This window comes from Dendrobium catenatum, unplaced genomic scaffold, assembly GCF_001605985.2.
Source record: "Dendrobium catenatum unplaced genomic scaffold, ASM160598v2 fragScaff_scaffold_1089, whole genome shotgun sequence".
Lineage (NCBI taxonomy): Eukaryota > Viridiplantae > Streptophyta > Magnoliopsida > Asparagales > Orchidaceae > Dendrobium > Dendrobium catenatum.
Window position 1 is genome coordinate 560,742 of NW_021319551.1, and position 13,913 is coordinate 574,654.

At 39.3% G+C, this 13,913-nt stretch overlaps 1 protein-coding gene across 1 annotated transcript in view; it reads left to right on the plus strand.

Moving 5' to 3' along the window:
• LOC110098289 (pentatricopeptide repeat-containing protein At3g13880) overlaps window positions 1–13,290 on the plus strand; it is a 31,008-nt gene extending 17,718 nt beyond the window's left edge. The window contains exon 3 of the mRNA XM_020825064.2: window positions 11,790–13,290. Within this exon, the coding sequence (XP_020680723.1) occupies window positions 11,790–12,543 (754 nt within the window). The 3' untranslated portion in view covers window positions 12,544–13,290. The remainder of the gene's footprint in view (window positions 1–11,789) is intronic.
• The last annotated feature ends 623 nt before the right edge of the window (window positions 13,291–13,913 follow it).

The following is a 13,913-nucleotide window of genomic DNA, read 5'->3' on the forward strand; positions in this document are numbered from 1 at the left end:
CAGGTCGTTGATCCCAAAAGTATTTCTTTAGCTCCCCAGTAGAGCTATTTCTCCTAACCCATTTCAGATTTGGAAACCCATTCCAGGTTGGAATGGTAACTTCAGGCTCTTGGGCCGGTAGGTTGGAGGGATGGGTTGAGAATTATTGCTGAGCTCGAAGTTCAGCATTCTTTTTCATTCTCTTCCTCCTAGTGAGCCTTCCTCCAGATGAGGAAGCCTCAACATCATATTTCACGGGTGCAAACAACCCGGTTGGCCGAGTAGTGGTGTTGGCAGGTACCACTGAGATCTTCCCACCAGTCACAACTCTCTTGGTGGTTAAGGTTTCTGACTGTGAAAGTCGTTCAAATACAGAGACCTTTTTGAGAGGATTTTCAAAAGTAGCAGCGGCCCGCGACGCTGGCAGATGTGCCCAGCGGATAAGAGCTCTATCAAGATGGAGTCTCTCCGTAGGCTTTTCAGAGTTCACGCCATTCATAGGGATGGCGGCAGTTCTTGCAACAACAGCAGGGAAGTCAACGCTACCAAACTGGATGGTAGCTTCAGCATTCCCAGTTTCAATAACAATATTTGCCAGCTGAATCCTGGCTTCTCGTCCCAACTGGACGGTCATCGGGGTGTTCTGTAGATCCATCTGCATAAATGAAAGACAAGGGTTAGTAATCAGAATCTGATACATCATCCAACACTTTCAAAATGCAGAGACTTGCACAGAACACAAACAACCAAAATGGACAAAAAATAGCATAAGAAAGCAATAAAAATAAATTTAAAAACTCTGCTGAAAGCCATACGAATTTGCTTATTGATCATTTTAGAATATTCAAGATTTTGATTTATTAAATGATCATTTTAAAATATTCAAAATTTTAAATACGGGTTGAAATAGCTTATACTATAACACTGAGACAACTAGTCAAAGATGAAAAGAGAAACCAATCCCCAGCGGAGTCGCCAGAAATCTATGGGCTCCGAAAATTTAGCCCCGGCCTCTGCTTGCTGATTTGACTTTTTCTTTGGCGAGGGAAGTTTTAACAGATATAAGTTCCAGGGTAAATTTTGGAAGGCTCTGTTCCAGGGTAAATTTTGGAAGGCAGGTGAGTTTGTAGATGAGACACTACCCAGAGATTTCGCCCTCATTTTGCGATGACTTTATGATATGAGTTCTGATTTCCTATAGGCGCAAGCCCCTATAATTAATTACCCCTCTCGATCACGAGAGAACTTTCGATTAAGGCTAGTTGTTAATGAATACATCATATATGTAGATACGGGGTATCCGGCATATAGTAGCAGCATGGGTATTCAAAATTGGATGGGTTTAATATTTAAAATTAGAAATTTCACCATCTTGCATTTAAAGTGGATGGTGGGGGAATGGATTATGGACCCGATCAAGATCCCATGGTTCCGTCGTCCCGGGATATCGTGCTCCCTGGTCTACTTACTCAGAGGAGGTAGTAGACCCAACCTGACAAAAGCATCCTTGTCGGAAGCCATGGGTTGCTTCGTCCAAAGGGACCTTGTAGACCTGGGTAGGATGTTTGTCTAAGGGGACAAATTTGAATCCACCTTAGCTAACAGAGGGTTTTGTGCTCTATCGATCATATCCTATTGATTCATATCTCAAGGATTTGATGCCACTAAGAAGTGTATTAGCTCTCGTCATTATTGGTATTTCGTGGTACCATTTGGCGGCAAAACCACTCAGTTCAGAGGGCCCCGGGTCATAACCGTTTATCCTGCGGTGTCATTTAGCGGCAAAATCGTCGGTTAGGGGATACGTACCACGTCCTTACTGACAGTAGATTATTTGAGAATGGATCCTAGTGATATTTTCGACTAGGCATTAGTTCTATATGAGCTAAAGTAAATTTTAATTTATCCTCATCAGCAAACTGTTACGGAGGGTGGATAGATTTTATTTTAAGTATTCGAACTGATGGATTTCAGTTTTAAATATCTGGATTTGGATGATTTTTTTTGGAATTTGAGATTTTGGATTTTGTGGGTATTTGGGTGGCATTAAAAAATGCATGAAATTAACCCCTTCGGTTGAGATCTTCAATTGAACAGGGCCATTATCGGAGTGACTTTGAAGTCACTTGAAAATATTTGAATTTTGTGGATTTTGATAGCATTTTGAAATATTTGAGATTAAACCCCTCCGGTTGAGATCTACATTCAACACGGCCATCATCGGGGTGTTTGGGGGCATTTTCATTTATTAAACCTTGTCGACCATATCAACTTGCTGATAGGAGATCGGGTTTTGTAGGCTTTATGCATTTATTAGTGAATTCTCATTGTTATAGGCCTTAAAAGTCTAATATGAATATATTAAGACAAATATATTGGTCACCACCACCGTATATTTGTTTGATGGTTCGAACCTTGTCGACTCCTACTGACCCGTATAGAAGGATCGGGTTCGAACTTGAATTCACATATTGACCTGCATAGTTATTGGCCCGCGCAACATCCCTAGACGTCAAGTGTGTAACCATAACGAGCTCGCCGGGGCCCATGCGGGTGTTTGGGGGTATTTTATAATTAAACCTTGTCGACTCCTTTTTACCTGCTTAGGAGGATCGGATTTAAATTTGTTGACCCATGTAGCATCCCTAAACGCGTGTGTACCAATAATACGCTCGCCAGGGCTCATGCGGGTGTTTGTAATTATACTTACCCTTTGTATACCTATGTGTATACAAACTATGGTGCATGAGCGGGAGGCGGGGGTACTTTGAAATATTTGTAAACGCCTTCTGTCCGCTTGCATAAATGTTGCAGATCCGGTGGCGTGGCATACCAGCTTCTGAATTGAATTGTTCGCTGCTTCGCACAGGTAGTCTGTCGTACACTACTTGTCTCTTTCTACAAGTGGATTGTAGTGCACTAACTAGTCTCCTGCTTTAAACCCGTGGACACTTGATTCTATTGTAATTCTTCCATATTTGTTTGTAAATAGTATATTATATGTATGACGAGTTTCCTACAGTGACTCGTAGGAGCTTGTACTTGTTGTCATTTGGTATTTTGCTTGTGGTTGATACACTGAGAGTGCAATCGGTTTTCCCCAAAATCTCATAGATATTTATATTTGATTTGTGATGTATCTTCCAGTGTTCGCTTATGGATAACATATGGTACATGTAACGGGTCTTCCAGAACCCTGGAGACATTTGCAATTCATTGCCCAGCTGGTTGTTGATCAATCATCTTTATACAAGGGATCCGTATACTTGTCTCCCCCTGGGTGGTTGTGATCTCCATCATCTATCGTTTGTTGTCGTTTATGTGTATGCTGCTAAGTGTATCTTAGATCTTCAACTACTACCCATAAGAAATTTGAATTTTGCTACGACTAGTTTCTTGTAGTCACCTGTAAACAGCACTACAGATGTATACATGCATTCACAGGGGGACCCATTATTCTTGCAATATATTCATCATTGCTAATCACAAACGATAGTATGTCTTCTCACATGACTACTATATAGATTAACGTTAAATTCTATCTTCGAGAGCATTATTCATTGCGCATTTAATCTTTCTATTTATATAAGGTAGTAGCAGTTGCTTGTAATTAAGCTATTGTTGACTATATGAATACCCCTAGTATTCATTGCATATTCTTCAGATCATTATGCTCATAATGTATTAGCCTTCTTTGCTTGCAGAAGTTTGATGTACTTGCTTGTGCTTCAATATTTCACTTGAATGTATTTGGTCATATCACATCATTATCTTCATTACATATCAAGTCCTACTTGAAGAAGAGAAGATCATATTTGCTTGTGTATCGATCTTCAAATATTCATTGGTATCCCTTCAATTTGGTCTCCATTTGCAAGAAGCTTGTTGTGATTATTGCGTATATGATTCTTCTTCTTGAAGGAGATAGATACATCCACTTGCCTGATTGATACATAAGTGAGTTGTTCACGTAGCATTTACTTATTCATTATTTGATGACTCGAATTTATTTTACGATCGATTTGAGTATGATTTAGCAATGTTCAGTTTGAGTCCACAAATCTTTTCCAAGTCCAAATCCGGTGAAGCTTCATTATGAATCCTCTATTCATTTGAGTTTGAGTCCAAATGGTTCAAGCTCCCTTGTATCACTTTCAAGTTCAAGCTTCTTGTTATTCAAGCTTGAGTCCAAGTTCAATCATAGTCCCCTGCTGTCCAAATTTTTGTTCAAGTCTTTGTTCGAATTTCAATTGAAGTTCAAGCCTTTTGTGGTTCATTTAAGGTTTGAGTTCACTTAAGTCCCAGTTCAAATCAAATTCTACTTCAATTCGAGTTCAGATCCCTTGTGCAGTTCAAGTTCGACTTGATTATATTCAAATTCATTCGTTTATCAAATTCAAATTAAATCTTTTATGTTCATTTGAACCAATATCAAGTTCATGTTCATTCACCTTCGGTTCAAATTCAAGTCCAAGTGTGGTCTTGAGTTCACATGAAATTTCGGCAGCCTTCCAGCATCTCCCCCGTTAGGGGAAAACTATGAAAAACTGGGCCTCCTACCACGCTAGAGAAAAGCGTGTACAATAGGTGCCCTCGTACAAGGAAACCGCGGCCGTGAACTCTTTGTCCCCACCACGCCAGAGAAAGGTGTGTATGGGTCATCGGTACCTGTTACAAGAAAAGCAATTGTTTCCCCTCGAGCGAGTACTTATGAAAATTCCCGTTTCGCCGTAAGCACCACACCGGATTCTCATCCCACCAAGCTAGAGAAAAGCGTGTATAGGCGGTTTTCCGGTGTGCCACGAACGCCAAAAAAGAGATTTTAGGTGATCACCCGATTCATTGAGAACACTGCGATGAACTTCCTCCCAATACGCCAGAGAAAAGCGTGTATAGGTGGTCGTTTTATCACATTGTAAGCATCGAAAGCGGGATCTCAGAGTTTTAGGGTTTAAAGAGATTATACCTTGGCGACCGGCGGGGTGGATGGCACGAAAATCGAGAGAACATTTTTTTTTTGTATTTCTTTTCTTTTTTTTGCATTTTTCTTTTCTCTTTTTCCATATATATATATATAGTAAATAATATCTATAATTATATGAGTAATAATACTATTATTATTCATAATAATATTATTAAAGATACTTTTATTATTTATAATAATAATATTAAAAAAAAATTATTCTATTATCATAATAATAATAATGATAGTATAATTATGATAAAAATATTAATTTTAATGTTAATATAAGCATTAATATTAAAGTACAACAATAATAGTGATACCACTAAGGTTAGTAATAAGCAATAACAATCAGTAACAAAGTCGACGGTATCTAGTCGAACAGGTGAGAGGTTGGGCTTGTGGAGTTCGGCCGGTTAAGAGGAAGGGTCGGTGAAGCTACGGCTTGAGATGGAGGAGTTCAGTCGGCTCTCTGGATTAGGTCGGACAGAGCAACAAAAAGAGGAAATCGGTTGTGTGGGGAGAAATGAGCAAGAGAGGAAGGACTTGTTTGTGTGGAAGGAAGAAAGTTGTCTTCACAGGAAGCGATTCCCGTCACTGCTTCCGATTAAAGTGTCGTAACTTCCGAACTTACAAGAGGGGAATATCGTCGAAGTCAAAGGAGGAGTCGATTTGCTGTGGCTTCGGACGTATGAGGAAGAGGGTTGTGGGATTTGAATGTGGAGTTGGAAGAAGACCGTAAGTCTTCATTTCGTTCCCTTTTAATGACACAAGCTGGAGCGTGATCGCAGGTTTTGAGCATGGTCTCTTCTGAAACACTGCCGAATCTCAGACTGTGATAGGATTTCTGCAGAGATATGGGTCTGGGTCGCCGATTTGAACATGGATTCAGCAGAGGTATGCTTTTTTTTATTCCCTGTTTTTTTTCCTTGTTAGAGGTCAACATTTTTATTGCTAGGAAATCAAATAACGAAAGCAAGATACAATGGTCATCTTTCGAGAGGACTTTCTCTCCCAAACCTTAGACGCCACTAGGATCCCTCATAAAAGAAAACTACGGCAAACACTCATTAGAGAATTATGCATACCAAACATCACATAAATCCTACTATTTATAGCAAACAATAAATAACGAATACCAAAACAACCCTCTCCCAATTCCCTCTCAAATCAGCCCCCAAGTCTGCCCTCTTCAATTAAGAAACATCTCTTAATTAATCCTCTCCAAATCAACCCTCAAATTTGCCCTCTTTAATTAGGAAGTATCTCCTAATTAAACTCCTCCAAATCAGCTCCCAAATCTATCCTATTCAATTAGAAAATATCTCATAATTAATCCCACCCAAATTAGCTCCCAAATCATGATTATCTTTCCCTCAAACGGCCTACCATAAGGATTTTGGATTGCATCTTCGTGAGCTTTCTCATTAGCTCCATAATTTTCTTTCTGTTTGGTTCAACCCTAGGAATTGCTTGTGAAGATATCAACTTCATCTCGATTATTTTCTTCATCATATCTTCCAAATTCTTATGCATTCCTTCTATTGCTGAAATACGTTCATTCATCGATCCCATATCCACTCGTAGTTGCCATACTTCCCTTTCCAACTTTTCTTCCAATGCCTCAAACTCTTCTTCCGGCCATCGATACTCGGATTATGGCTTTAACAACAAAAATTAGTAACTTTGACACAAATCTAGCCACCAAATTGCAAAATTCAGCAAATGGAGAGGAAAAACTCAGCATAAATCATAGAGAAAAGCTAATATTTTGGTCTAGGACACTGCTTTGATACCAATTTGATACGCTTTGGTATCAAAAACAGCCAACGAATAAGAGAAATTCAGCACAAAATAAATTTTTTTATTACTAGAAAATCAAATAACGAAAGCAAGATACAATAATTCACTTTCAAGAGGTTTTTCTCTCCCAAACACTAGACGCCGTTAGGGTCCCTCATAAAAGAAAATTACAGCAAACACTCACAAGAAAATTCTACATACCAAACATAACATAAACCCTACTACTTATAGCGAACAATAAATAACAGATACCAAAATAACCCTCTCCTAATTTCCTCTCAAATCAACTCCCAAATCTGCCCTCTCTAATTATGAAACATCTACTAATTAATCCCTCCAAATCATCCCCCAAATTTTCCCTCTTTAATTAGAAAATATCTCCTAATGAATCCCCTCCAAATCAACTCTCAAATCTACCATATTTAATTAGAAAACATCTCCTAATAATTAATCCATCCACATTAACCCTCAAATTTATCCTCTTTAATTAGAAAACATATCCTAGTTAATCCCTTTCTCAATTAGGAAATCCTTTCATAATTAATTCTCTCCTTAATTCCTCTCCTACCATAAGTAATTGTTTGTTTGTTGGGCCCCAAGGGAACCGAAATTTGTCTAGGTTCATCCCCCACCGAGGGAGCCAAAATCTGTCAAGGTTCATCCCCCAACAATGGAGCTGAAATCTGTCTAGGTTCATCCCCCTACTAATGGTATCTCGACTTTAGATCCATCTTGGTGAAAACCACTACTTCCCATAGCTCATTCAGTAGCTCATCGATCACTGGTATGAGAAATTTGTCCGACATGGTCTATTTATTCAAGGCCCGGTAGTCAACACAAAATCTATAGCTTCCATCCTTCTTCTTGAAAAGCAAAACTTGACTAGAAAAAAGGATCACACTCGGCCTGATGATTTTCGCCTATAACATCTCTTGGATCAGCTTCTCAATCTCGTTCTTCTTAATCTGAGGGTAACGGTACAGTCAGACACTAATCGGAGAAACCCCTCCCTTTGGGTGATGGCGTGCTCCTTCTCCCATGGTGGTGGTAAGCCTTGAGGTGACTGAAAGACCTCATTGAACTGTTTTATGAGTAACTGCACTAAAAGGGGAATGCCCCCTCCTATTATGATCCCTTCTAGACTCTGTAGTTTTACTAAGAATCATCCTCCCACCTCTTGTATGGTCCTTACCATGATTTTGAGAGACACCATAGCTTTGGACAATCTTGCATCTCCCCTGATCACCACCCTTCTTTCCTCCACCACCAGCTCCATCGTTAGTGCTCCCCAATTGACCTTGGTATCTCCCAAGATCTGCAGCCACTTCTTCCCCAAGATGACATCACTGCATCCTAACTCCAATTGAAGAAAATTTTCCCTCACCACAACCCCCTGCATTGTCTGCACAACTCCTCTACTCACTCCTCTCCCCATCTCCACCTTCCCAGTGCCCATCATCACCCCATAGCCTCATATTTTCACCAATTTCACCTCCAACTTTTCAAAAACCTGCTTGGATATGAAATCGTCAGTAGCCCCACCACCGATTAGCAACACCACCTCTCTATTTGCTATTTCTCCTTTCACTTTCATGGTGTGATTCGGGGTGAACCTCACGACTGAGTTTAAGGAGACTTCGGCCATGACAAGATACAACTCTTCCTCCTCTTCCACCACTGCCCTACTCTCACCTCCCTCTTCAGCTTCCTCGTCATCACAGACGGTGATAACCTTAAGAGTTCGTTCCTTACACCTGTGCCCCGGTGTGTATGTCTCATCACATCTAAAGCATAATCCCTGCATCCGCTTCTACTACAGCTCGTTCTTAGTGAGTTTCTTAAAATTTCTCCCAAATTCCTCTCCTACAGGCTTCTCCTTTGGGGTCTCACGAACGTTTCTCAGTGTTGGTGCTTTATGAGCTAGGAATGTGGTGGTCATCTTGTACGGGCCTCCTGAACTGTTGCCTCTGGCCCATCATTCCAGGTGTTTCTGGTCCTCCACTAACTGTGCTAGGTCCATAACCTCTCCCAAGTCCCAAGGCACATCACTCTAACCGCTTCCTATATCTCTAGTTTAAGTCCTTTTAAGAAGTTCCCCTCTAACACAGTATCTAAAAGGATGTCCAAACGGCTAGCGAGATACTCAAATATCTCCCGGTACTCTACCACTGAACCCTCCTATGTTAGGGTGAAAAATTGCTCATAGAAGTCTCCTCCACTGTTGGTTCGAAAAATGTTCCAACCAGCAATCATTAAACTTTCTCCAACTCTATATGGATCGTCACATGTCCATCGATTGGTATCAAGCCTAGGTCTTCCCCTCCAAACATAGGTCCTCTACCATCAGCCTCTCATCTTCGTCAAATCGCTGTCGGCGAAATACCTCTCCACCTTGTAGATCCACCCATGCGCATCATCTCCCTCAAAGATGGGCATCTTCAGCTTCCTCACTTTTGGATCGCCTCCGTTTCCCGTGAATCCTCCATAGCCTTCCATTCCATGAAAGGGAGGTGCTCCCCAGATGTCCCGATCTTCCCTTCTGCGCTCAAACCAAATCCTTCTTCAAAATCCCCCCTCCTTAATAATCATCACCACAATGCTCATAATCTAGTCCTCTTCTTTTAGAATCAACACCCCTTCGCTCGTACATGATACTCATCCTCCCTAGAAATAGGCTCTAGCTGAGGCATCGCGTCTTCTCCCTCCAGAAACTCCACCTCTTGATTCTCTCCTTTCCTAAACGAATTAGGGTTTCCTCCTCTTGCGTGGCCACTATTGGCTTCCTTCATTTCAGATGTCATCGTATTGGGTTTTGGCTTCAAGCAACTTCTTTAGTTTGTCTTCCACGACGGTGAACTTTCCATCCATCTTTTCATGCATGGGATGCAAATATGTTTTGAAAATCTGAATTTTTTTATTCTCAAAATCTGATTTCAATTGGCCTAATTCTCTCTCCAACACTTCTACTTTCCTTCTGGCCATTGGTACCCTAGATTGAAGGGCTCTGATACCAATTAGATAGGAAATAATAATAATAATAACTGTGAAAAAAATTGTACTGAAATCATAAATTCAGCACTTCCTCGAGCCGATTTTGAGAATTTTGTAGAGAAATAACAAGGAGGCACTTAGTAGATGCAAGAAAACAAGCAAAGTACAACGAATCTTCAATTCGAGGGGAAGATCCGACTCTCTCAATTCCTAGCCTATGACTAGAGCCCAAGCAATCTCGAAGATATCTCAAATTTCAGACCAAATTCAAGTTAAAACAAACCCTAGGGAAAGAAATCTACTTAAAGCAAAAATAAATTTAACTAATCCCTAAATAACCCTTAATTTTGAATTTTCCCTCCCAAAATCATCCATAATTAGTACTTAATTACTTCCCCTTGCTGGGCGGAACTTTATTTACTTTTATCTTAAATTATATGTGGTTGAAGAAGGTCCAAGAAATGTGGTATTGAAATACCAAACATTATATAAACAATTCCAAATAAAAGTAATGCTCTTTATTATCGTGGATCCAAGTTATAATGAATAATTTTATGTAAATTCATTGATGCTGCATTGATATTTCAATATGACCTAAATTTAGGCCAATCTCATGGTATGGAATCAAAGGTTCGAAATTTAATAGAAATTGCATACCTTTTGCTCTATTGCAACTTATGTGATAAATAAAAAGGGATAGATTGAAGCCCCCCATTTTGCTGCAGCAAAGGTTAGAAAAAATAGTTTTTTCTGTATTATTAATCATGATTGCTTAAAAGATATCAGATGAGTGGAGAATGAGTGTGTTAATTCATATTTTTAAGAATAAAAATGATGCACAAGATTGTGCGAATTATTGCTTTAGTCATGGATGTTCTCATTAGACATTTGCAAGAGGATGTACCTTGGTGTATGCTTTTTGCTGATGATATTCTTCTTGTTGATAAGACTAGAGAGGGAGTTGAAAGTAAACTTGAATTATGGAGGTCAACGTTAGAGACTAAAGGTTTTCACTTGAGTAGATCTAAAACGGAATATATGGAGTGTAATTTTAGTAGTAATAGACCTAGTGAGGGGATTGTGACTTTGGGCGATCAAGTCATTAATAAGAGTACACGTTTTAGATATCTTGGATCTATTGTTCAGAGTGATGGTGAAATTGATGGAGATAGAAGTGGAGGAATGCATCGGGCTTTTTGTGTGATAGAAAAGTACCCCTCAAACTTAAGGGAAAATTCTATAAGATGGTAGTGATGTCTGCAATGCTTTATGGTGCTGAATGTTGTCCATTAAAAGAGAAGCATAATACTAAGTTAAGTGTGGTAGAGATGAGGATGCTCAGGTGGATGAGTGGCTTTACCCTTAGAGATAGGATTCGAAATGAGCATATACGTGAAAAGGTTGGAGTAGCTCCAGTAGAAGATAAGATTAGAGATAGTCGCCTTAGATGGTTTGGTCACATAAAACGGCGGCCTTCCAATGACCCGGTTAGGAGAGTAGAGGTATTAGATTTGACTTATGTTAAGAAAGGTAGAGTCAGACCTAAAAAGACTTGGTTAGAAAATATTAGGAATGATTTTCTTTATTAGATTTAAACGAGAATTTGACCTTTAATAGGACACAATGGAGAAAAAGGATTCATGTAGCTGACCCCACGTAGTGGGATAAAGGCTTGATGTTGTTGTTGTTGTTGTATTAATCATGATTGCTGCGGACTTATAATTGATAATGATGTTACACTACTTATTATTAAACATGATTGCTGGGGACCTATAATTTATAATGATGTTAGACTACTTATTGACAATTTAATTAAGTTAATGTATTTTTTTGAAGTTATGAAAATTTGTTTCAGTTTTAACTCTCAACTTTCAAACGTGCTTTTTCTTGGCTTAAAGGGCTTCTCTAAAAATACTTTATTTTTTTCCTTATTTTCTTATTTCTTTTCTAATATTCTACTGTTCATATCATGAGATAAATACTGGAAGAAACATTTAGTGTTATACCCTAACCAAGTTAAAAAGGATCATTTTTTTGCTTGTTTTTATTATAGGTACTTTGAAAGCATGAAGAGGGACTATGGAATGGTACCTAATATGAAGCATTGTGCTTGCATTGTTGATCTCTTTGGTCGATCTGGGAGGCTTGATAAGGCTGAGAAATTCATAATGGATTCTGGCTTTCAAGATGATCCCATTGTGTGGCGATCATTGTTGAGCTCCTGTCGAATTCATCATGACATTGAAAGAGGCAGACAAGTGGCAGAGAGGTTAATGCAGCTTGATCCCAATGCTTCTGCTACCTATGTCATTCTCTACAATATGTACTTGGATTCTGGTAGACGATCTATGGCTTTAAGAACAAGAGAGCTAATGAAAGAAAGAGGGGTGAAAAAGGAACCTGGACTTAGTTGGATTGAGATGGGAGGATCAATTCATTCTTTTGTAGCAGGTGACAAGATCCATCCCCGAAGACAGGAAATATATGCATGGCTGGAGGAGATGATTTCAAGGATAGAGAGGCTGGGTTATGTCAGAAATGCAACTTCAGAGTCAGATGATTTAGGCTTAGAGAAGAAGGTGAATTTGTTAAACTGTCATAGTGAGAAGTTGGCAGTGACACTTGGAATATTATCATTGCCAAAAGCAGCTCCCATCAGGGTGATGAAAAACTTGAGGGTGTGTGTGGATTGCCACACAACAATGAAGTTATTCTCGGCAGTTGAAGGAAGAGAGATTGTGTTAAGGGACCCAATTCGATTTCATCGGTTTAGAGATGGTTCATGCTCTTGTGGTGACTATTGGTAGCTGGATAATAACATGAGTGATACATTACACCCCACCCCAAGTTGTTCTGCCTTGAGTGCCACCAAGAGGGAGTAGTAGGTTGGGGTGTCAAAAATTGACACGACCCGAAATCCGACCCCAAAAATATCAGGATTCGGGTCAAGCCGTTTTTGAAAAGGGTCGGGTTCTGATTTCTGACCCGTTTGAAAAACGGGTCTGGTTCGGGTTAACCCAACAACCCGCGGGTCGACCCGAACCCGATCCGTTGACCCGAATTGACACCCCTAACTGGTAGGAGTGGGAAACTGGCCGTTGCAAGCTTATTGTGAACGTATGTTTATCCTGATCCTTCAACTTTTAAAATGAAGGGTTTAGTCTGCAACCGAGTTGTTAACATAGAGATTACTGAAGTCTTTGAACAGAATTAGCATTCAAAACTTGTTGGAAATTTGATTGGAACCATACAATATCAGTATCGCAATCTGACAACCATCAGTAACAGAGCATAACTTGTTTTGAGATGGTATTAGAGATGTTTCTAAAACAAATTTACTTGACAAGGGAACAAAATAAAAAGGTAATGAATGTTTATGAAATATTTTCCTCTTCCTATTTTTACAAAATCATTCTTATGGAGGTTGCTGCAATGAGCAGTAAGAAGTGATTGTTTCATCTTACACTCTTGCATGTAACCAGGCTTTACCCAGTAAAAAGAGTACGATACTGTGGAATTCATTCATAAATAATACAGGCTCTCATTCTTTTTTATTTGTTAACATATGACATCATTTGTTCTGTTCTAACTGATTATGATAACTTATGAGAGGCAAGCTTTCAGCTATCAACTCTTATAGGGAGAAATGTGTATTGCTTAAGATACCTCTTGATGGATTTCGACTTTTTATTCTGTGCGGACACTGGATGGAGAGAACCGTCCGGTTTTCTCTGTCTACAATAAAAGCGTAGTCAAAATGTAGCTACTACAGTAATTGCGTTTTTATTGTAGACAGAGAGAAAATCCGGACAATTCTCTCCGTCCAATGTTCGCACAGAATAATCTCTCCTCTTGATGAGATGCAAATGTTGGATTGTTGCTTGTGTCTTGTTTTTGACCATTTTATTCACACATCTTACTTCTGCTTTGAATGGAAACATAATGGTTTAATCGATTGAGAAGGTTGGACTATGCCTAACTTCAGCTTCCCTTACATCTGTTTTGAATTACTATTTTCTTCGTCTAGACAGCTAGTGAGAAGTGTTTTTCACAAAAAACTTTACCCATGTAAGTTTTAATGCTAATTTTGATGGTAGTTGTCAGGTGTCTACCCTCCTCGTATCTTCAAGTGAATGACTATTGTTAAGTTTTTATGGCCTAACCATTACTAACTTCA